The sequence below is a fragment of the Nannobrachium achirus genome (assembly GCF_963921795.1).
Source record: "Nannobrachium achirus genome assembly, chromosome: 8".
Lineage (NCBI taxonomy): Eukaryota > Metazoa > Chordata > Actinopteri > Myctophiformes > Myctophidae > Nannobrachium > Nannobrachium achirus.
The window spans coordinates 20922482-20948576 of record NC_137817.1 but is presented as its reverse complement, the minus strand read 5'-3'; the positions used below and the strand labels follow the sequence as shown (position 1 = coordinate 20948576).

The window sequence follows — 26095 nt, the reverse complement described above, 5'->3', positions numbered from 1 at the left end:
TATTAGTTATAAGTTATATTAATGACATAGTTCAATATTGAAAATGGGTGGTCTTAATGTACAAATTGTACAATTAAGAAGCATAACTTAATCATGTTTTGCCTTAACTGAAAATAATATTCACGCATGACATAATTGAGTATTAAGAGACAAAACAGATTTCATACAATATAAAATCAAGAATCCAGCTATTTATTGGAAGACAGTCTCGGAAGAAAATCCAACTGGTAACACTGAATTATTGAAATATATGACATCTGATATAATTCATTATCATTGTTAGTACAATGATAATACTGGCCTTGAAGGGCTTCTGCATTTACATGACCAATATGTTTGTGCGTTTTTCCCATTCCTGTTTTCCATTTCACTCATAGTCTGGGGCTTCATATCACTGATCAAAAGAAAGTGCTTCAAACTACATCCCATTGGTTGTGAATGGTTCTGTAGTAGTAGTATGGCACTCAGCATGTAACCGTATGACTAAACTAGCACTATCTACAAGATTCTACATTATCCAAGAGTCTGAAAATCAAAAGAATCTCTGTGTGCATTATTAACAGTCATGCTATTAGATGCATTGCATGTTGCTACAGAATGCTTTCAATAAAATCAAATAAAGAAAACAACTGAATTCCACAACATAAAAAATCGTCTTGTTACCTACAATAAACGAATAAATCATTAATCAAGCAACAAAATGTATTCTGACCTGTGCATGTTACAGGAATTTCAGTTCCTGGACATTTTATCTTAATCCATACATCTTAATAAAATGTATAAAATGACACAGAATGTAATAATGCGGATACATTTTATGATGCAGATAAACTCTTTCCTCACAAAAGATCTTATAAAGTCCATAAACCAAGGAATTTAAAAAGGTCCCGGAGCTTAATTGCTGTATGATGAAAGCTCATCATAGGATTGACAGATTTTTCAAGGACAGAATTACTCTGGCATGTTGCTTCCCTCATTCAGTGCTTATACAAAAGAGGTCTGCTTCCAAAAGTATTCTCTCTCTCTTTCTCTCTCTCTCTCTCTCTCTCTCTCTCTCTCACTCCCCTCCCCCCAATCTCTTTCTCTCTCTCAATCTCCTTAAGATGAGTACAATAAATGATGTATGGTAAACAACATCATCAGAAACATCCCCTAGCAAAGCTGAAGGGGTCACTGGACCCTTTTGAAGTTATTATGTCCGTGACGGCTCTTAAAAAGTGTGTGGGACTGGTAGAGGCTGTTAGCCGCTACTGTCTCATGGTGTTCTTGATAATCCATCGCTGTCCGGAGCAGGCCTGGAGGACTAGCAGGTAGCCAAAGTAAACATTCGCTGGCACGACTTCCAGACAGCGCCCCGTGGCTCGGTTTATGATGGACTGGTTCTGAATGACAATGACAAAAGAGATAATGTTCCGGACATTAATAGTCATTACTATTGCGCTGGGGGAGCTGCAGTTTTCTAAGCAAAACCTACTAGGAGAACAATGAGCCATGATTGATATTGACACATATTTTTTAACACAACACAATAAGTTTAGAATGTGCGGAATGAAAAAGTAGCATCTCATTGGATTAAAAAAGGCTTATTCAGTTAGTTTGGAGACACGACCTATGCGCCAAATAACCAAATCAAATGCCTTGAATGTGCAAATATTATTGGTGACAATAAACACCCCTGAATTCAGACAGTGCACCTAATACTCTGATCACTAGCACATGGATAGCCAAACCTTTTCAGCTAAAGACCCAAAAGAGAAGTTTGTTGTCTTCCTGGGAACCAAATTGACAAAATCACTTTAAAATACAGGTCTACAGCTGATTTTCCTCAACCATTTTTGAAAGAAAGAACCCAAATTGGGTCAGGGCCTTGCCTGGTTCCAGACCATAGACCCTGCCCACTCTCAGAGTGGACTGTTTCTCTGGTCTGGAGCTGAGTACATGAATCGGCAGTTTAGCAGCCAAAAACTGCGGCTGATCCAATGAGCGCGGAGGGTGGGGGTGGGTTTAACGAATATCCAATCCGCGCAGCAGTTGAAACGATTCAAACGAAGTTCACACACACACAGGCAGGCTGAGGCAGGCACACACACACACACACGCGCGCAAGTGCTGATTTCAGCAAGCTGTTAATGTTGATTACATGTTTCTGGTCGCAGTTCTGTGTGGAAGCAGTCACTGGCACAGACAGAGACACACACAATCACACACCCGCCGCGACCGTGCGTCGCGTTCACCATGCGTCGCGATCGGTCGTGCGCGTGCACGCTCGCAAAAAATCCCTCCCCCGTAAATCGCTCAGAATAGGGCACAGTTTCAGACTAAAGCGTGAGCTGAGTCTGAAATCAGGCTAGTCAGGGCCCCCACTAGCACTCTGTGGCCACACGACATCAATGTCATGCACTCCAGGTGAGAGTACACACAGCTCTGGCCCTCACCTGAGTGAAGTGCCATGTCTTCTGCTTGGCAATGGGCACCTTGTCACAGTTGAGCAGCTGGGGGAAGGTGCTGATCTGGTCGTCCACCACACAGCGTGTGTCCTCCCCTGTGCTGCCTAGAGGGCCCAGGAACAACTGACCCTCTTTGGTATATCGCCCTAACTGGAGGAACACACACATACATACGCAGGTACGCACAGTACACACGCACACATGTTTGTATTACTATACATCTGAGGACATTTCAGGCCGACATTGAAATTTGCTGAAACTAGCCGTAAAATAGACGATTTTTACAAGCTCACAACGTGACGTGCCGCTTGTAGGTCCATCAAGGGTTCACAAACTTTGCAGGCCGCGACCCCCCAAAATAATCATATTTGAACCGGGGACCGGTACAATATAGTTTCTCCAGCATAGTTGGATAATTTTGTAATAGCAAAATGCCCTTTCCATTTTTATGCCGTGCCAATAAGTATACCAGTATGTAAGAAGAGGGCCTGATGTGTGTCTGTGTGTTTATGTTCATTGCCAGTTGACCACAGAAGTACATGTCTTTTCACATAATGTTTTATAATGGAAGTTAATGGCGCTCTGGAGTCAAACGTCATACTGTACATATGCCATAGACAACTGATGTCACACTCTGGCCACATTAATCTGAGCTCCACATTGGAGCCAAATACTGTACGAGGTCCACATAACGTTTAGAATACAATGTCCTACCTGAGGGCCCCATCCATGGCAGGGATGCAGGGTGGCCGTGTGATTCTCCTTCACACCCTGGTCCATACACAAGTGGGTTACTTTAGTATTACGAATCTAAAACAACACAAAAAGTCACAGCACCATGACCAAAAATGCAACAGCATGTCATCGTAAACTGTAGTGCTTATATCATTAAAATGCAATGATGCAAATGAAATCAGCACAACAGATAATATGCACACCGACCGTTAAGCAATCTCATCCATTTCAAATCTCAACCATTCAGTTCTTGTTTGATAGCATTAATGTGCCTCTTTTCATATTCTTTTATTATTTTTTTTATTAATGATGATATGAATCTGATATATTTCTCTGCAGTTCTACTCCTATTCATTCTCAGATGTGGCTGTTGTGTTGACTCACCTCACCATAGAAGAGTGTATTGTTGTACCTCCTCATTTCCGGGTAGACATTATCCAGGTACCACTCAAAATTCTTACACTGCAGACTCCTCCTGAGCACCAGCCGCTGAGAAATGTCTCCATAGTCGATGCCATGGTTCTGCCAAGAGATGACAAGTTCAGCCAAGTACGTTCTGATTGAAAAAAGTCAAGTCAACCTTTATGTGTATTCAAACACGAGGAAAGACGTTGTGCTTCACAGCAAATGAGGAAGTTCAATAGATGAGATTCAGTATTCTGGTGGGAAGATTTTGCTTGAATATTTATGCAAGGTTTTAAGCTCTTTGATTTGCCATGCACTTTCATAGTTGATAGCATGGTTAATAGCAAGCTGGATTCAAATGATGACAGATAATGTTTTATTAATGACACGGACAGACGTTCTACCCCAGCAGTGCTATGAATATGCTCTGTGAACGAGAGCTAAGGTACTTGCTTTGTTTACCCACCGTTTTTCTGTCTATAGAGGACTGGAGTGTAAAACTTTTAACTTATAAATGAAACAATCTTCATTTCATTACAGAACCTTATGAGTGTTGTGTGTTGTAGGAAAACCCTCCCTCTCACCTCCATGGGGATGTTCCAGGCCAGGTAAACGTTGGACTTATACTCGTCCATCCATACCTCGGCCACGCGCAGGGCGTTACGGCGCGTGTGAAAAGCTATGTTACTGTGGTAGGGTTTCTTCATCCGGGCGATGTGAGCCACCCTGGAACAAGGAAGCACTTCCATGCTTCCTCCACACAGCCATACCTGAAAGGTGCATGGTGTCAGACACTGTGTTAGCGTCAATATAATATTACAAACATGGTCAATAAAAATAACAAATGCTGCACAAAATGTAATAACAGTGATAATAATGACAGTGGCCAACGCATGCATTGGAAAATCGCAGAATCCAAGATTACGTTCAGCATTGTATGTTAAAACAACAATAAATATTTTCGCTGTTCTACCCAGAAACAATATTTCTCTTTCTCTGTCTCTCTATGGCTGCGTCTCAGGTCCTTAAATTAAATCCTAATTTCCTACACTTGCATCCTTTCCTTCTATGTTAGTCCCTCCCACTGAGGAAACATAGAAGAGGAGAGAGGAAAGGAGGATGTCAATTCCTCTGAAGTGTCATGTCGTGCGACGTCCACTTCTGATGACAACATCACAGGTAATAGGCCCCCTCTCTTGAACAACCTGCTGGAGCCCAACCAGTCGGGATTTAAACCAGCCCATTCCACGGAAATGGCACTTCTTGCAATGACAGAAGCACTCCATGCTGCCTCCCACTCTGCAGTCCTGATTCTTCTAGACTTATCAGAGGCATTCGACACAGTGAACCACCAGCTGCTCCTGGACACCCTTTGCTGACCTAGGCATCACTGGGACGGCACTAAAGTGGTTCTCCTCCTGCCTAACTGACCGGACCTATCAGGTCTCGTGGAAAGGTTTGCTTTCATCCCCCCACATCTTCTGAACCGGAGTCCCCCAGGGATCTGTACTTCGCCCTCTCCTTTTCTCCCTGTACACTAAATCCCTTGGTGCTGTCATCTCTGCTCACAACTTATCTATCACTGCTATGCCGATGATACTCAACACTTTTTGTCCTTCCCCCCTTCTGCCACGCAGGTGGAAGAGCGCATTGCCGCATGTCTGGCCGACATCTCAGTGGATGTCAGCCCACCACCTCAAACTGAACCCAGACAAGACAGAGCTTCTCTTCTTCCCAGCTAAGTCCTGCGGGATCTCACTATTTCCATTGACGGTTCCAACTGCCTTCCAAGAACCTTGGTGTCGTCCTGGACAGCCAGCTCTCATTCAAGGCACACATTGGATCAGTCACCCGATCCTGTAGGTTCACACTTTATAACATCCGTAGGATCAGACCCTTCCTTACCCAGGAGTCAGCCCAGCTCCTCATCCAGACATCAGTCATATCAAAACTCGACAACTGCTCCTCATTGGCCTCCCGCCATGTGCACTTAAGCCTCTCCAATTGATCCAAAATGCTGCAGTATGATTGGTCTTCAACCAGCCAAAATGTTCACGTTTCCCTCCGCTCCCTCCACTGGCTCCCGGTTGCTGCCCGCACAGAATAAAAAACACTGATGTTGGCCTTCAAAGCCATCAAAGGTATGGCACCTCATACCTTCAAAGCCTGATTGAACCCTACAACCCCATCCGTGCACTCAGATCAGCTAACACAGGGATGCTGACAGAACCTTCCCTAAAAACCACAGGGCAACGATCCACTCGCCCTAGACTCTTCGCCCTCCTGGCCCCCAAACTGAGGAATAAACTCACAGTTGCACTTAGAACTGCAGACTCACTCCCTAGCTTCCGGTGTGGTCTGAAGACTCACCTATTCAGACTCCACCTTATCCCATAGCACTTACCGTAGCACTTGCCTATACCCTCAAATGACCATACGTATGACCATATGTAATTTAGATAGCATTCTTGATTTTTTATGTTATAATTTGTTATGAAGTTTTTACTGAATAGGCGCATGGTCTACCTATTTTTCTTAGATTTGCCTACAATTTCTTTCCACTTGATGTATTGATGTTGATGAACTGATGTATTACCTTGCTTATTGTAAATCGCTCTGGATTAAGAGAGCATCTGATAAATGCTTAAATTGTAAATTACAGGGGCATTCTATTGTCAGCTGGAGAGGCAGAGTAATCACGTGTCATGCTGCTCATCAAGGTTTCCTATGTCGTATCTCCACATTGATGCCTCCTGATCCTATTTCCTATGTCCTTCGAGCAGGCATAAAAGACTTGATAAGAGTGTCATGTATTGTCAGGTTCGTACCTTTATTGTGTAGTGATGTCCTAGTGTTTCCTGTTTTACCTTGTAACTGTAACCTGCCTTGCCACACCTCACCGATTAGTCATGTTCACCACCTGTGTATTGTTAGTCTTTCAGCCAATCAGATCAGAATCAGGACCTGAGATGCAGCCAAAGTGTGTGTGTGTGTGTGTGTGTGTGTGTGTGTGTGTGTGTGTGTGTGTGTGTGTGTGTGTGTGTGTGTGTGTGTGTGTGTGTGTGTGTGTGTGTCTCTCTCTCTCTCCCTCTCTCTCTCTCTTTCTCTCCCCCCCAAAATGCATAATGGCCAAATATCTAAAGTAGCCTCCGTCCTATTTATCTTTATTGCCCTCCTCTGTGTGCTGCACATGCAGAACTTCTACGCCAAGACTCTTAATGGGACCTCATTTGTCAGTGGTGCCACGGTACAGTAGCCACTGCTCCACTTAAAAACAACTAGGGGTGGGAGGTGGAGATGGAATAGAAAACAGGGTGACACACAAACCCGGATCCCCAGTTCAATGTTCTCTCCTCCATAAACGTCCATGCCAGAGTCCAGCAGGCCCAACTCCCCGAAGTAGTCCCGGTTGGCCACAAAGGAGCAGCCAATCATAGCAGGAGTCCTGTCATGAGGGAAATCCAACAACAGTAGAAAAATGAGATCCTCATCTGTTTATTTTAGCAATGACTGAGCATGTAGGCCACGTCCCCTGTTGCTCGAAGTCACACTGGCATTTTGTTGTGTGGGAGTGATGCAGATGCGATCACTGTCTCTCTAAACATCGGTCATATAATCAGAATTTATTGTCACATAACCTGATTACAGTTTTACAGTTTACAGGTGAAATTATCAACACTTTTCAGGAAGAGAGTAGAGAAAGAGATAACAAGTCAAATAACAGGGAGGCACAGTCAAATCAAATATACAAAGTCCAATAAACAGAGGTGCATGATAAAAATAATAGCAGTGGATCACACCTCTATGAAAGGCAGAAGTGCTTCTTCAGATGGAAAACATATCCTAGTCCAAACCAATTTATTGTAAGTGGACCATGAAGGAGCGGGTTAGGGAGGTGTATAGGCTATGTTTTATGTGTCCATTTCTCTGTGCACGCGTGCACGCGCGCGCGCGTGTGTGTGTGTGTGTGTGTGTGTGTGTATGTGTGTGTGTGTGTGTGTGTGTCTGTGCGTGTGTGTGCGAGTACACACAAGTGAGTTAGGATTCAAGTACTGTACGTAAGTGAGTAAAGTGACTCGGTGAGAGAGAAGCCATATCCATACCTGATTGGTGCAGTGGTGTCCCCCTCATCCCACCACTGCTTGGGTGGGTTGATATACATGCACCACAACTCCCAGTTGTAGCCGTGACCTGAGTTCTCATAGCGTTCCAACTCAAATGTGTCATGCTTGATGTTGTCGATGGAGGGCAGGATGATCCTCTTGTGATCCTCTTTGATTCTGGCCAGAACTGGCTCAGCCCTAAAAGAGCACGCACGCACGCACACACACACACACACACACACACACACACACACACACACACGCACACTCTTGTGAGGACAAGTGAAAGTCACAACGCATTGGTAGGTGTTGTGTCTCATTTTCACATCGTCCTCACAACTGAACTCACAAGGACTCACATTAAATGTCTATCTATTCCTTATCCTGAGATCTTTGCAGTAGTAGTTTTTGAAAGCAGCATGAAGATCATATATGATCCAAAAGGTCATGTTTGTAACTTTTTGCTTTAATGAATGTATACCACCTAATTAATAAGCATATGTCTACTGGTAGAATGTAGTGCCTCATTCCTACACAAATTATTATTTTCTGCCTTGGTTGCCAGGTCCTTATGGTCAGTCCACACCAAATGCAACTACTTGCAGTTGCAACTTAAAGGAGTAGTTCACCCCCAAAATGACCTTTTTTCTATTGATTAGTCACGCCATGGAGACTTGAGTTCAATAATATTTTTAGTTTTTTGTCACATTCCTAAGACAAAAATGTGATAACAATAAATTTACCCCCATTCTTTCCGGATGGGGACCCGTTTCGAAACGGGTCCCCATCCGGAATCAATGGGGGTAAATTTACTCGAATCAAATTTTTGTCTTAGGAATGTGACAAAAACCAAAAAATATTATTGAACTGTACTCTCCATGGCATGAGTAATCAATAGAAAAAAAAGTCATTTTGGGGGTGAACTACTCCTTTAACTACTCGTAACCATTATCCCCAAATGGCAGTTGCAAGGAGTTACATTGGTGTGGACAGGTCTTTATACATCACAGAGTGCACAGGATAGAATGCCCACTCACCAGGATGGCGTGAACTCCACGTGGGCATCAAAGAAGCCTGTCACCTCAGCGCTAGCCACCTTCCAGCCCTCAATTCTGGCACGTATCAGTCCCTCTCTCTTCTGGTTCCTGACTATCTTCACCAGGCCCGGGTAGCGCTTGTTTACGTACTCCTCCAATGGTCCTTTCAGTTGCTCTGGGCCAACAAAGGTCAAAGGTACTTATCAGCAACCCTCATCGCTGTGTCAAGTACTGTATAGTGTATATATTCAGAACTCCCAATAAAAGGGGGAAAAAAGTTAGAATTAGTTACAAAAAAGTTATGAAAGACACACACACACACACACACACACACACACACACACACACACACACACACACACACACACACACACACACACACACACACACACACTTCGGAAAGATATTTTCTTGGGAACCCTATGGTGCTTTATTGCTTTCCAGTCACAAGATGACTCAAAAGCGAGTCTGACTGTCTGAAGCTCACAGAGCAAAGAGCCGCTCCTCCTTTGATCTCCCACTGCTGTTGCTCCCAGAGCCCTGCTCCCTCCCTTTGCATCAGCCATTCAAGCATGCACATGCTGTACACATGCACACGCACACCTACTGCATCTCGCCTCACACATGACAAACGCTTGTCTCTATTTTTATCTTTCACCCACCCACGCATGTGTGTGTCTGTGTACATACACACACACACACACACACACACACTGTGCAACACCGCCGACTGCTCCGAGTAATTAAGTACAGTATAAATCAAAAGTTACTATCCACAAGTTTCCAACATCCCATCGTGCATTGCGCAGAAGGTGTGTGGCAGTTTCCGGCGTCGCAGCCGAGAGTGATATACAAGCTCATAACGGTTGCATCTGCGACGCGACGTGAGCTTGTATGTCTGCTGTTCTCCGAAAGTGTCCCACAAATAATTCTACAGTAAATTATCGCGGAAACAGGTGGATACAGTTAAAATAATTGTTTCCATCAATTAAGTAAGTGAACATAGTTTAACTCCTTGAATGCTCCCCTGCACCCTCCGTACTTTCTCTGTAAATATACCTTATGATTCTACTGAGATTTATTCCAATATGCTTTGTACTATATTTGTATTGTATTGTGTTGTCTGTAGTATGTATTGCTGATTAATTGAGTACAAAGGACCACAATGGAAACAAGCCCCTGGGCCTTTTTGTGTTCTCCTTTTAGCATAACCTTTGACTGTACTTCCCGTGCTGTTAATAAGCATGTTAATCAAATATTCAATCAACCAACCAAAGGCTCCCTTACGTTGTGACCACACCACAACACAAGGCCACAGAACCAGAGGACTCATGCAACCAGAAAAGGAGGGTGAGTGTTATTTGTTTGCACGTCTTGCTTTCTCTGCTGCCGCAATCTCTCCGTGTTCCCCTCTGTGATGGATAGCTGGCACTCGGCCATCCACCAGTGCCAAGAGCAAAGGGGGGAAATTGAACTGTCTCTGCCTTGTTTTTCTCTCATGCTCTTGTTCTTCATCGCTCACCTCGCATTTCAGGGCTATCCTTCAGCCACTTTTCGCTTGACTCTTTCTCTCCAGTCATAACAAGTCTGTCATTCTGCCCACATCTTGCCATCTTATCTCATTGCTGGGAACTGCTTTTCACAGCGGTTATTTTCCACGAGCAAAGCGGCCATCTGACGAAGTATAAATAAGGCTTAAATCTGCCCATTGCATTTCACCCTTTCTCTCGCTTCTCACTGTCTAAAGGTATTCTTTATCAGACCCCCATTCCTTAAACTTCCACTTACCCTAAAAGCTTCTCTTTCCAATCCACTCTCTGGCTCTTCTCTTTTCCATTCTACTGCCTAGTTTCATCTGTTCTTTACCTAATTCTCCATGCCATCCAGGAATCACCCCGCCTTCCCCCTCCCCCTCCCAATATCGCCTTGTCCCTTCATTTCACCCACCCCGGCTTGGCAGAGCTGCCCAATAAATAAGAAGGAAACATCTCCTCTCCAGTGACGTACTGTTGTGCTGCGCTGCTGTCTGGAACAACATCAGTCACCCAATTGAACGCCACCGACGCCTGCATAACACCAGACTCAGCTTTTGTCAAGGGGATGCTTGTCACCTTGTCATGTCAATGGACCCCCCCCCCCCCCCCCCGCTCCGCCATGCACTGTCCCCATGTGACAACCACTCAGACAACTGTCTGTCAGCAGATGCAGGACAAAATCCTCTCCAAACAAACATGACGATGGGACTTTGTGTTGTTACACTGCAATGTGCAGTGTATTTGGTTATAGTGTTTGTACACAGAGAACTGGAACAGGATTAGGGAGCTGCCAGTGAATGTGAAATAATGAAAATAATTTATTAGGGTACTTAGTCAGTGTCCTAAAACATACTGTAGAAGGCACAAAAGATAAGCTGGGCAGATTGTGGAGGACTGAAATGAATGTTATGAAATTCCCTCAAGGATGCTTCTGTCTTCTTCTGTGCGGTGCTTTCTGGCTGGCACACATGCTCATGTGGATGCAACGAGTTGTGAGCTTGTAGATCTGCTATATTTTATTTAAGATTATTTTAAAGTGAAGAGTCTGTCTGTGGGTTTTTAAATATTGAACCAATGACAATATTAACAAGAGCTTGTGACTAAATAATAACTACATTGGATCCTTTGGAACACAGGTTATGTTTTCCAATTTAAGGGTGTTGGACACATTTATTAACTCATTTTTACACTCTCAGGGCAAAATTTACGTGCATACATCAAAGACACAGTCTTAAATTATTGCCTTAAATGCAAAGGTAAGGTGCATGAAATTAATGTCATCTTTACTAAAACTAAAACACATGGGTCTGCCTTCTAAGTTTGAAAAACTTAAAATGTGCAATGGATTGGTGGAATTTGGAGACCTCAGCCAGATGAAGAATATACTACAACAGTGGTCACACACACAATAATGTATCTACAATTGAGCTAACCAAATTTGTGTGACTATTGCTCATAGTGTATTATAGGTTGAAATCCAGTTCTATTTTAACATGCATAGGCATTGTCTATGTTTTCTGCTTTAATAATTTAACCATGAAATAGCCATCTTAAAAGGCTTTTCTTCTTTTTGAACTCCTGTGTGTAGTAGCTATAGCTAGCCCAAAGTAGAATGAATAGTGCAATGAATGTCACAGGTGAATGTGAGGAAACCTGAGCACCATAAAAGTGTATTTATGTGGCACAGGCATGACAATGTGGGCTGTGATATTTACAGATTGTATTTATCCAGACGCCAGATAGTGTAGGCTAGAGATGAAGGAGCTTTACTATTGGCGGGACAGCATGGGAACATTGTGTGGGAGGTTCAAGGTTGTCTTTGAAACCATAGAGTAATTATTGTGTGACTGCTTAATTCAGTGGTTTCCTTGAGCCCCCCTTCTTACATCTGACACAAGCTGTGACACCCCCCCCCCCCCATTCAGAAATGTTAACCACTTGAGCCCTATACTTCTCATATGACTAATAACTAACAAAGGCATCACGATGCAGAGCTTGTAGATCTACTATTTTTGCTTTTTTATTTATTTTGGGCACATATGTCAGGTTGCCAAACACTGGTTTAATCAACATGCTATGTTTAAATTATTTCTCTCTATGCACTTTTAAGACCTATCAGCAATCTGTGTCTCTTCGCTGCATTTACTGTCATCAACACCACAGACTTCATTTAATAAGCCTGCCTGTGCTAATTTGCACCTGCATTTAGAGGCGGAGAGATTTCACGCAAAACCGACTCTCGCAAATTGCATGAGTGTTAGTAAATCCAACAGAACGCATAATCAACCACTCTTATCATATCTCTTCCCGTTAATTGAGCAATCCTATAGATAAGATGCATATGCATGAAGGAAGCAGTTGCACTTCATAATGAAACGCAAGGTGCACTTAAAATGACAAGCAAACTGCATTTCTAGGCGGGTGCGCCTGTTTGATAAATAGCATGCATGTTTAGTTCTAGAATTTGTCTGACATTTTGACCAAAAAGCTTACTAAATCTGGCCCTCAGAGGTGTTAAATGAACATTTCTAATTTTACAGTATACAATTGCAGCAATAATATGATGATATATAATGGTATTCTAATTGTCCACCAATGTAATAAAATGAATGTTTCTAATTGTCCACCTATGTGATATAATGTATGTTAATGAGAATGGACAGTCCGCTGCATCCTTGTATTCTTGATTTATTGAATGACATAAGATAGCTAAGCAGAAGGCAGAGAAGTAGGGGTGTAACGATACATTTTAACAACGATACGATACGCATCACGATACATGGTTGACGATACGATACATGGATGATATTTGTTCATTCATGGCGATACGTTACGATTCGATTCAATGATTTAAAATCGATATAGTAACTATTTAGCAAAGAAATAAATCTGTGTGAAACGTGTCAATAGTGCATGTTTTTAAGGGAAAAATCGATTAGACCAAGAGTAGCTATATGGAATGGAAAAGTAATTAACTCCCTGTTTTTAATTTTCCTTCTTAAAATTGCTAAATACAAGGCACAAATACTTAGTTTCCATACAATCAATTATTTGCACTGCAAAACAATTCGATACGGATTATCTGCATTGTAAAACGATACTGAAACGATACGATATATGCTTTTGCATATCGATATAGTAGATCATTACAAATTAAAATTGATTTTTCGATTCAGTTACTATACCGTTACACTGCTACAGAGAAGGGAGGCACATGAAGGATTTAATTCTGGCCTAGTGCAGGTATTATGAGCCCTATCTTGGCCAAGAGTGCATGGCTAAACCCACTATTTGGGGATTTAGCAGTGCTTGTGTTCTGGATTAATTAAACAAAATGGTCTGGTGTGGTTATAGCAAACGCAGATCAAACAACATTGTATTAGTCTTTGATAAGCTTAATTGTCAATTGCTGATAAAAACACAATTTATTCATACAATAAATTAACAGTCACACTTTTGTGGATTACAGTAAAATTGTAATGACAATTCATAATCACTTAATTCAATGTCCACTTACTCTGACTCTGCAGCCTGAGGCACTTGGACACATTGGACACTATCACCTGACATTTGCTTTATTAAACTCTAGCCTTTGATTGCCTTTGAATAAAACCAAAATCATTGTCTTCTTTGAATAGACTATCATCTTGACACAAGGAATTGTGTCACTCTCACTTCTCTCACAGCTCTCTCTCTCTCTCTCACAGCTCTCACTTCAGCTGATTATAGGAAAATTAGAATCACAGAGATAGTTGGGAATTGGGAGAGAGGGAGCCTCTGAATGTTGTGCCATTGTGCGCCCGGCCGACTCCCGACATGTCCATTGCAGGCACGCTCTACCAAATGAATTTGGCATAGCGGGTGGTTTTAGAATCCGCTATGCGCTTTCCCAAACGTGTGTGGGCATGATAGCAACAACGCGAAATACGCCCACGGGCACACCTCCAGGTGCAAATAACGGGGTCGGCATAAAGCGGGTAGAGCGGCTATAAGATACTGTTTAGGGACAGTGCCAGCTGCCTTGTGCGTAATTCACAGGTAGCGGGTAAGACTAAGGGGAAAGGCTTCGCCCAAGACAGGATCCTATTTTATCACTGTCAGACAGAAACCCTGTATGTCCATATTTCAATTTTATTTAATTTTCTGTAAATTAATGCTGAACTTGCTGATCTATTAAAAAATATATTTTTTAAAGTGAAAGAGGTTAAAGTCTGTCTGTGGGTTTTAAGCAATGAAAAGTATTACCAAGAGACTAAATCATTGCGACCGTAAGGTCGCAGTTTAGTATGAAAACCTCCACCGGCCGTCCGTCGGTCACACGTGCGGTCGACCGCACGTCACACGTGCGGTCGACGTGTGATGAGGTCACGATGAGTCATCTATGCCCAAATATAGATTTCTAGGTCAGATGGCCCATAGAGTTTGTGATGTAAAACCTAGCAACCCAATATAAACAAACCTGATGTCAGACCTGAAGTATCCTTTTATACCCATATATGGAGATACAGAGATCTCCATATATGGGCATATTAGAAAGCCCATATATGGGCATATACGGATGACATCAGGGATATCCATATATGGGCATAAAAGGGACAAGGGCTTACAGTTAAGAGATCTCCATATATGGGCATATCAGAAAGCCCATATATGTTCATATACTGATGACATCAGGAATATCCATATATGGGCATAAAAGGGACAAGGACTTACAGTTAAGAGATCTCCATATATGGGCATAAAGGGACAAGGACTGTTACAGTAGATATAGAGATGTCCATATATGGGCATAAATGAACAAGGACTGACAAACACTGAGATCTCCATATAACCTATGGGAATATAAGGGACGAGGACTGTCAGCTTGTAGACCTATTTTCTAAATATTGTTGTACATTAAAAACTTGAAATGGGTCGTTCTGCATAGTACTTGGGATTTGTTGATGTAAATGTTCACATAGAGTGTAATAATTGGTAAAACAAACTTTTGGCCTATTTGTGGAGATAAGCGACCAACGGTCGCTTATCTCCCGATTAGGGAGTCTTACTGGTAATAATATTTGCGACCGTCAGGGAGCAGTTTAATATGAAAACCTCCACCGGCCGTCCGTCGGTCGGTCACACGTCACACGTCACACGTCACACCTTTGCCCTGCTCATATCTCCGCATCAGTATGACATCACACCACATGTGTACACAAACCTTTGTGTACGTTGCTGTGGCAACAGTCTGTTGTTGCTGGTTTGTTAGTGTACGTTAGCAACCACCTTAGCAACCATGGTTTTACCCTAGCAACCAACTGTTTACCCTAGCAACCAACTGTTTACCATAGCAACCATGTTTTTTTACCCTAGCAACCAACTGTTTACCATAGCAACCAGATACGCAGAGCAGGGATCTCCATATATGGGCATAAACAGGTGACATCACACTGATGTCAGATACTCAGAGCAGGGATTTCTCCATAATATATGGGCATAAAAGGGATTCTGTTAGGGATCTCCATATATGGGCATAAAAGGGATTCTGTTAGGGATCTCCATATATGGGCATACAAGGGATTCTGTTAGGGATCTCCATATATGGGCATAAAAGGGATTCTGTTAGGGATCTCCATATATGGGCATAAAAGGGATTCTGTTAGGATCTCCATATATGGGCATAAAAGGGATTCTGTTAGGGATCTCCATATATGGGCATAAAAGGGATTCTGTTAGGGATCTCCATATATGGGCATAAAAGGGATTCTGTTAGGGATCTCCATATATGGGCATAAAAGGGATTCTGTTAGCTGTTAGTGATCTCCATATATGGGCATAAAAGGGATGCTGTTAGGGATCTCCATATATGGGCATAAAAGGGATTCTGTTAGGGATCTCCATATATGGGCATGAAAGGGATTCTGTTAGGGATCTCCATACATGGGCATAAAAGGGATTGTATCCCAGATGATGCCCTGTTAGGAGATCCACACTAACAGAATCCATATATGGTCCTACCGACAGCTGCTATAAGCCAACCCTGGCGATAAGGTCTGAGTCGAAGAAATGCTTCTTTTCTGGCAAGAATTGCCCCTTTATACTGTAGGGCTTGTTTGTGTATTGTATGACATCACGCCACATCATCGGCTGAGGACTGTGTGATGTCATCATATCTCCATATATGGAGACATAAGTTGCTCATGCCCAAATATGGGCTGGTGAGGTCAGACTTAGTGTGATGCGTAGGTTATCTCCATATATGGAGATTCAACTTCAATGAGTAACCATGGCAAACTGTCAACTGCCCGTATGTCTTGATAATTGGTAAAACAATTTTTTTGGCCTATTTGTGGAGATAAGCGACCAACCCGATTAGGGAGTCTTACTGGTAATAATATTAATAACTACATTGGCTCCCACTCCAAGGGAGTTGTACTATGGTGAAAACACAGTAACCGATGCACAAGCTCACAAGGCTGTGAGCTTGTAGATCTGCTCATTTTAAAGAAATAGATTTCTGAACCCATTTTCACCTATAATGTCATGCCCAAAATAGGGATGCCAGAATGAGTGGTTAAACCTTGCTTTCATGAACATGTACAGGCAGTATACCGGTATGTAGTGCATTTGATACTGACCATCATCGCTGTTGTCATCAACCAGGATGATCTCTTTGAGCAGGTGAGCTGGTGTGTGATTGACAGCCGAGTGGACAGAACGCAGGATCACTGACAGAGCTTCGTTGACAAAGATGAAGATGAGGGAGATCTGGGGGAGGTCCCTCGGGTAGCTGACCTTCTTGCATCTGGATGCACACACACACACACACACACACACACACACACACACACACACACACACACACACACACACACACACACACACACACACACACACACACACACACACAAATGTATGCACGCACACACGCAAAGACACACACATAGAATCTCAGACAAACCCCCAAACAAAACTCTTAGGCAACCGAACAAGGTAAAATAGAGAAACAGTATCATGCCCCCTACTCAAATCACTTCAATTCACTTCAATTCACTTCACTTCAATTCATATCAGTTCAGTTCAGTTCAGTTCAGTTCAGTTCGATTCGATTCGATTCGATTCGATTCATATCCATGGGAGAATGATTCTGTGTGCAGACAAAATTTATTTTGGTACTTTTCACATTTTTCACATCTCCTAAGTTCAAACACCTGGGATTTATTTGATTGGATGGCATGTGCGACTTTGTGCGTGCCTATGTAGACGTTTTGTACACTCTATGTGACACTCCAATATATGAAGGCAGCAAAATACAGCCATTTATAATCACTTACTCCATTGCCTCGCTGTGAACTCTGCTTCCGGAGCATTTCTCATCATCATTACCACACAAGAACAAGCTGCCGCTGCATAGTTGCTGACATCTTGTTCACGGCCTCTTCCAGTTCCCATTATCACATTTATATACAGTATATACTGGTATATGTGTGTGTACAGTATATATATATATACATACTGTACATATACATACTTTTTTTAACCCACTCACAGCCTCACAGGTCTATTTTTTACTGCATCCTTTGTGTTTAATGGGATTCAGCTCTAATGAGAGGAAGGAGAGGTGTAGCAAACTAGAGCTCTGAGATGCAGCAGGAGAGTTCAAATTAGCTTTAAGGGCTGATCTCCACATTCAATGAACATGGCACGGTAGCCTAGGGGTTAAAGTGATCTAGGGAACCAAAGATCCAATGAGTCCCTCTGTACAAATGTCCTTGAGCCCACACAGTTATTGTAAACTGGTCTGGAAAAATTGTCTTTTTTTAGATTAATTATTTTAGGCTTTTTCTTTTCTTATTTCTTTTTTGTCTCCACCAGCCGAAGGCATGGGGGAGAGTATGTTTTCCCCTCCGTCCGTCCGTGTGTCCTCGCAGTTTGTGTGCAGCTAATCTCAGTCGCCGTTGGCCCGGTCGCTGCCAAAGTGAGCACACACATTCCCTGGATGCCAATCTAGAACCTCTGCCCTAAATTTTTCAAATGGGCCTTTTCTAGCGCCACCTAGTGGCCGATGTTCGCAAAACACATTTCTGTGCACTACTCTTACAGATTTTGTCCAAAGATCCTACAAATCGGTAGGCAGTATCTCGACAGTCATGTGATCGACACGGATCTGTCCGATTTTGCATATTCCATCCTGATTGGCTAAGATTGGCTTCCAAAGTTTGTAGGATTGAGCTGTTTTGAACAAAATGCCTCAAATCCCAAACGCAAAGTGCAATTATCATGAAATCGCGCACACACGTTCCCACTAGGTCGAGGAAGAAATGCCACTTCACATTTTTTAAATCAGCCTCATGGTGGCGCTATAACAGGCCGATTTGTGGTTTTATCTATAACTCCACCGATCAGTTTCAAACTTTGTAAGCGCACTCCCTAGAGGCCAAGGAAAAACCCTTTCCCTGCATTTTTCACATCAGCCTTTTATAGCGCCACCAGGAGGCCGACTTATGTAAAACACAATTTTTCCTATTATTCCTTGAGATTTTATCCAAAAATCATGCAAATCGGTACACAGTATCTCTATAGTCATGTGATCAAGTCCGATCCGCCTGATATTTCATATTCCATCCTAATTGGCTAATATTGGCTTCCAAAGTTTGCGGGATTGCTCAGTTTTTGAACAAAATGCTTCAAATCAACGCAGCTTGCGATTACCGTGAAATTTGCCACAAATGCTACCCATTTCATGTTGGCCTTTTATAGCGCCACCAGCAGGTAGACTTTAGTAAAACACATTTTTGGAACACAATGCCTCAAATCATGCATGCAGTGTCCGATTGCCATGAAAGGTCTAAGGTGAAGAACATATTCCAGCCTTTTTACATTGGCCTATTATACAGTAGCACCACCAGGACGCATGGCCTGGTGGAGACCTGTGCTCGGAAGAGCACTGCTTCTAGTTTTGAAGATGGGTCAGTGTAAAGAGAGACAGGAAGCCATGGGCAGAGAAAGGGGATTGATTGATTGATTGATTGATTGAAGACTTTATTAGAAGTTTGCATAGGAAAAGGTACAGTTTCATGACGGTACATTTCACTGGTACAAGGTCTACTAAAAGGAGATCCATGAAAAGACTACGCTTATTTCCACAGGAAACCATTTAAGTATCTCATATAACATTGAATGACAGACGAATAGAACACAGTACTATGCAGTAGATATGTAAATAAAAATAAAATGAAAGATAAAAAGAAGAAAACAGTAAGTCTGAACAAACAGTAAGTATATACAAAGAAGGGGCAGGGGGGGTAGGGCTGGGCTAGGTTTGTCTTTTTACCAGTTGCGAACGGCTGCTGCCTGTAAGTGGTTTTTCAGGGCAATTTTAAAGGATGCTAGGGATCCACACTCCTTTATATGGCCTTCGGTAAGGCTTTCCACATTTTGGTGGTATAGCAGAAGAACGAGTTTGACCCTTTGTTGGTTTTGACTCTGGGTTGAAAGTGATCTGTGGCGCTGCCACTGGTGTTGTAATTATGGACATCCTTAACGTTTATAAAGTATTTTGACAGGTACTTGGGTATCATAGTGGTGTAGTGTATCTTGTACACCAGGCCCATTGCAAGTTGCTGTACTCTGTCATCAACTCTGAGCCAACTTGTCTCACATGGGAGAGACATGTGAGACAAGTTGGGGGTTAGATTCAAACCGGATGTGCACTGCCACTAACTTGCTGAGCCACAGGCACTCCCAATAGAACATATTTGGGTCTCAGGCATTTTAGGCACCTCACTAACACTGTTAATAAGATAAATTATTTGTTTTTCGGGGCCCAATATCCTCAAAAACTGTGAAATCGGTTACGTAGGTAATCCCGGATGTTTAACACCGGTGAGAAGACACTTTAGCTTGTATTAAAGTTCTCGAACCTAGAACAATAGTGTGTTGCCTATAACAACCACACTAATAAATACACAGAATAGGCATTTCCATTCATGGCAATGCTTTGCTTTCATATCAAACATGATGGAAGGAAGAGCATGTAATAAATCCATGGAATTGTTCGATTTGAAGATGCGTTTGGTCGTATCCAGCACAGTCGGCAATATCGAGTACCCCTCCTGAAGTGGGTAGTGTTAACACAGACGACGGATGCTTTATGGTCTATCAATACATTTATATCTGTGTAGCTCTTATCACTGATTTTAAAGTGGTTTTATTTATTAATATTTTAAGATATATATATATTTTTTTTTTCCCTGAAAAGGCATGGTCCTATGACAATGTATAACTTAGTCTTAACAACATTAACCCTAGCATATAATGTTTGTCTATCATGACAATGGCATGTCATGATAGACCAACATTCTGCGAAAAGAGGCGAACATAAAGAACTAATATAAACTATATGCGTACATACTCAAAACGCATACAAATGTGATGTGTTGTGAGCTTGTAGATTGGCTATTTTCGCTGTTTGACGTACAACAAAGTATACAAGACCCACAACTCAAACTCATGAAGAATTTTCTGACTGCAGCCCATAGCTATCAGTCCCAAACACGCCTCTCATGCCACTTTGATGTGAACAACACAAAGAAGAGAAAATCCTGAGTGGGAAATGTGAGCATTGGATACTGACTCCCCTTCGGGATGCACACAGCTGGCAGCAGTGATGGCCGGGGGGATTCTCATCATCAAGTCTTTTCAAACAGGAGGGGGTTGATGCTTGCTTTAAAAGCAGTGAGAGGAGACTTTATAAAAAAACTAAAATAAATCCTTTGTGTATAAAGCTGCAGTCAGTGCATACATACCGGTACAGTGCTGTATACTAAGAATGCAGAACAGATGGGTTTGTGCCAAGCCCCCAGAACCGTGGAGGATTGAATTGAAGCCATACCACATCTGGTATTGCAATACTTCCGCATTTATAATTCTACTGCGCATGCTTCTATTGTCTTAAATGCTAGTGCGCCTGCTCTACTGGCTCCGATGTTGGAGCCAATCCCAGAAGAAGAGTGTATACTAAGTTCCGGGTGCTTCATGCGCTGGTGAGCAACTTTCATTGAATTGAATAGGTGGGTGGGGTGGAGCCGTCTGTTCTCTAGATGTATTATAACTGTATGGTTTGTGCAGATGGTTACACGCACACATGCACGCGCGCAGACAATGAGGAGCAAACGTGTATACCACAGAGAGTTGGAAGGACCTGTAATCTGGCTTTGACTGTAAAGGTGACTATATCCTCATTAACTGCATCATTTTTGAATATTGTATGAGAAATAGTGTGATCTGCAGCAGGAAAGGCAAGCTAGCTTTTCTTGTAGTTTTAAACCAGTCCAGTGTTGTTGTTTTTGCTGTTGTAACATTATGAGGTACCTCTGTGCATTGACTGGTTAATTATTAAGCCAAGTCACAAATGTGTGTTTTTTTTTTTGCAATGGTAAACCATGCCAATAAGTGTTCATGTAGGCTACAGAAAGTGTTGGTGATATAGTGAGTGCTAAGGATAGAAAGTATTAAAGAATGAAAAACAATCAGATAAAAAGTGTATAGGTAAGGTGTATCGGACAAAAGATTAATACTGCAATGGCAGTGCTGCATTTTCACACATGCGTTGTATAGAGTTTCATGAGACTATATTCTCTGCATTGCGTGGAAATCATTAAAGTAAAAACATAAATAGCTGTCCTCAATCAAGGGAATCTACTCACTTGCTTGGACGGTAGTCTGGAATGGTCCGATCTAGAGAGATTTTGTCACTGAGGTAGGCATTGTAGCCATACTTCTCTCTCAGGTATTTGGCATCTCTCTCCTCAGATGGCGACAGTGTGGCAGGAAGTCCACCTTTACCACGGCCTCCAAAGCCCTCAATGAGGCCTAGGGACTTAGACAGACCTGGTGAAGGGAAAAAAAAAAAAAAATACAATTAGTGATTCTTGGTCAGTCATGCACACAAAGTCATAAGAAAAAGTATTATACTGTAGCCTACATCCAGGCCCGGATCTACCATATGGGCACTCTGGGCACGTGCCCAGGGGCCCCTGGGCATCAAGGGCCCTCCAAGGTGAAAAAAAAGAAAGAAAAAAGAAATAAATGATGTCCACCACCCCCTGAAACAAATGCTGTGAGAATGCTGCTGAAAAGTGCTAATTGTGTGTACAATATTTCATGAAAGTCAAGTCAACTGATTAAAACTCTGCCGGGCCACGCTGAGCCAAATTCTGCTGCAGATGTTATATTGGACCTACATGCCCACATATGCCTACAAAACATTTTGCGCCCACACGGGGGCCCCTTGGAGCTTCAATGCCCAGGGGCCCTCTGAGGTGTTAATCCAGCCCTGCCTACATCTACTGTACAAGGGATTAGCATATAGGGCAGTGATTTTATCACCTTGGAGAAGGGAAGTCTGCACACTGTTCTGTATCTCCCAGTAGAAAACGTTATTTCAAAATGATTTTATCATTTAGAATCAAGCCTTTTCTACTGGTAGCTACAGAACGTCCCTCCTTCTCCATTGCATGTAGTTCAGCACCTGTGGATATTTTGTAGAGATGTGCATGCTTCCCTCTTGCACTCTATTATGTGATTTAACATACGCTGACAAGTGATGACAATGACACACATAGGCATACACACATGCATGCATGTGCATGCGCAAACACAAACACACAAACATCCCTATCAATAAGGATAGGCTACAATAAAATAATAAGAGAAAAGAGCGCTCCTCTGAGCGCAGATCCGAGCCAGGATGAGTTGCCCGCCAAGGGGAGTGTTGCGACCTATTTAGCGCCACCGTGAGGTTTATTTGAAACATTTGGGGATGTTCTTTGGGTTACTGGGAGTGTGCGTGCTAACTTTCACACTAATTGGACTTGCTTCGTGATATGTGGCATTTGGTGCAAAACAGGCCACTCCCACAAACTGTTTGGAAGCCAATCAGAGCCAATCAGAAAGGAATATGAAAAAGTAGGCCTACATCTTGAAGTAGGCCTATCTTGAGGTTTGGACACAAGCCTGTAGTAGGAGTATTAGCAGGGGGGAAAAAAGAAAAAGGGGTTTGCAATATGCTGGTGCTATAACAAGGTAGCCTGGCTTGGCCAGACTATAAACTAATGCAGCTAACTAACTGCAGTATCTATCCCCTCCTTGTTTTAACATGGGTGCAGCGGCGGGAACATAGGGGGCGCGTGAGTGCTTGAGCGTACTGTTATGAGAGCCCATTGATTTTTCGCCGACAATTCCTAGCAGTTCGCCCCAAACTGGCCAAACTGCATTCCTGGCACTCGGCCGATATCACACGTCGGCTTTGTCCCTTTCGAGGGCGTCACCCAGCGTCATAGCCCGCCTCCACATCCTGGCTGTATGTCTACTCTGTGTGATGTAGCCATGTAGCTCTACAGTATTCTACCCCCACCTCCAAAATAATTTAAAAAAAATCTCAACTGAACTGTTCTTATGCCTCATTCACATAGGGAGCAGCAAAGCTAAAGTTTTGCTTGCTTGGTCAATGTTATCTCAATGGAAACCAGCTTTAAAGATACAGGAGATACACAGAACAAAGCTTTGAAAGCTTTAAAGCTGGTTTCCATTGAGATAACATTGACCAAGCAAGCTAAACTTTAGCTTTGCTGCTCCCTATGTGAATGAGGCATTATAGTATTTTATCATGCCAGTAAAGCTCCTTTGAATTACATATAATTGATGTAGCCTAAAGCCTATTTGATTGATTGAAGGCTTTATTAGAAGTTTGCATAGGAAAATGTACAGTTTCATGACGGTACAGTTCACTGGTACAAGGTCTACTAAAATGAGATCCTGAAAAGACTAAGCTTATTTCAACAGGAAACCATTAAAAGTATATCATATAACATTGAATGACACAGACGAATAGAACACAGTACTATGCAGTAGATATGTAAAGAAAAGAAAATAAATGAGAGAGAAAAAATATATAATAAAAGAGAAAACAGTAAGTCTAAACAATCAGTAAGTATATACAAAGAAGGGGAAGGGGAAATTAAGTCACCCAGTTAAGGTTACAGGACAGTAAGAAAAATAAAAAGGACTGTTGTGTACAGCCGAGTGTCGAGAACAGTTTGAAAAAAAAAAAAAACACAACACAACAAAGAATAGTAGTGCTTAACGTTTCTATAATGGATTGCAATTTTAAGTGACTTTTCTAAGCATATTGCAAACTCAAAGAACTTACAATGGTCCATTCATCCAAACATTAGGAACTACTTATCAACACAGTGCCAAAAAAATATAAATACACAAATATACAGTAGGTCTATACAGTATAGACCTAAAGCCTAGCTTTTCCTTTTTGTAGGCTTTTTATGTTATACCAATACTTTTGGACTTTTACTCAAGTAAGCATGCCAGCATTTTTAATTCAGGACTTATATTTGTAACAGAGTATTTCTATATTGTAGTGATAGGCCTACTAACTAAAGTGATACTAAATAAAACTTTTTCCCCCCACTGATCAGCAAAGCAAACTAGCGTCCAATCCTGTGCCGAGGTGCCCTTGTCCTACAGTGCATTCATTTTATGACATCGTTATCGTACCACTGTACTATTGGCAAACTGTAAATAAAGTACTCAATGATGGAAAAAAAATGCCTTTTCTTTTGCTGACATGAAATGGGATATTTTGATACCAATACGTTTGTACATTTACAGTTACTCAAGTATAGGCCTGTCTGCATTTTTAATTCAGGCTGCTCTGTTTCATTGGTTTTCAATTAAATTCAAAGGAGCTTTATTGGCATGATACCAAAGTGTCACAAAACTGCTGAAAATGGGGAACATATTAGCGTTGTGGGTTTTCAGTGCCCTCTAGTGGCCAAACATAGCAATGGTCATTATTATCATTTTGTCTAAGCGGCTGGCCGAGCAGGCAGGCAGGCGGGCGGGGGCGGGGGGGGAGGGGGGGGGGCGGGGTCAAAAACGAGCACCCATTTGAATATTGAAACGTCACCGCCCCTGCATGGGTGGATTGTCTAGCTGTGCTAGGCTAATAACAAGGCACTTTGATAGATTTGGGGTGGAGGTTATTCCTTGGCCTCCTGGAAGTTCAAGTGTAGCCTATACTGGAAAGTGTCATGTCAACTGGTCCAGTGGTGCCAGAAATTAAAGGAGTAGTTCACCCCCAAAATGACTTTTTTCTATTGATTACTCATGCCATTGAGACTAGAGTTCAATAATATTTCTTGGTTTTTGTCACATTCCTAAGACAAAAATTTGAATCGAGTAAATTTACCCCCATTGCTTCCGGATGGCGACCCGCTTCGAAACGGGTCCCCATCCGGAACGAATGGGGGTAAATTTATTGTAATCACATTTTTTCTTAAGAATGCGACAAAAAACTGAAAATATTATTGAACTCTAGTCTCCATGGCGTGACTAATCAATAGAAAAAAAGTCATTTTGGGGGTGAACTGCTCCTTTAACTGTTCTCTTCAGACTGATGGACACCTGACAGACAGACTCACAGGACCAAAACGGCCTGGCGGGGATAAACAATGTGATCATAATGTGACAGTGACGATAATGCCTAGCGCATGAGGTGTGTGTTAAATAGTCTTACCATTCAACTGTCTGTATACGACGTCCTCCAGCGAGCCGAGTCTCTTCAGCAGCACCTCATGACTGATGCTGGGACCTTGAGCCGTGCTGTTTCCCCGGGGCCTCTTCCCATCATCCGAAGTCTCCTGATTGGCGGCTTTCATCATGCTCCGCGTATTGCACTTGGACCAAAAAGTCATGAACCCCGCAACCGCAAGCACGTTGAGCACCAGTAAAACCCTCCATCTTCTGTACACAAAAGCCATTAAAGTCTTCGA

General features: G+C 42.4%; 1 protein-coding gene across 1 annotated transcript; it reads right to left on the bottom strand.

The window, feature by feature from the left end:
• Positions 1–1247: 1247 nt before the first annotated feature.
• On the bottom strand, positions 1248–26095 carry galnt17 (polypeptide N-acetylgalactosaminyltransferase 17; the record flags this gene model as incomplete). Its single annotated transcript, XM_080732131.1, has 11 exons — positions 25840–26095; positions 21953–22136; positions 16883–17049; positions 8728–8902; positions 7691–7888; positions 6915–7032; positions 4172–4357; positions 3567–3704; positions 3162–3257; positions 2436–2597; positions 1248–1382 (listed from the first exon to the last, which is right to left on the bottom strand). The coding sequence occupies exons 1-11, from the start codon at positions 26081–26083 to the stop codon at positions 1248–1250; spliced, it is 1803 nt and encodes a 600-aa protein (XP_080588257.1). The 5' UTR covers positions 26084–26095.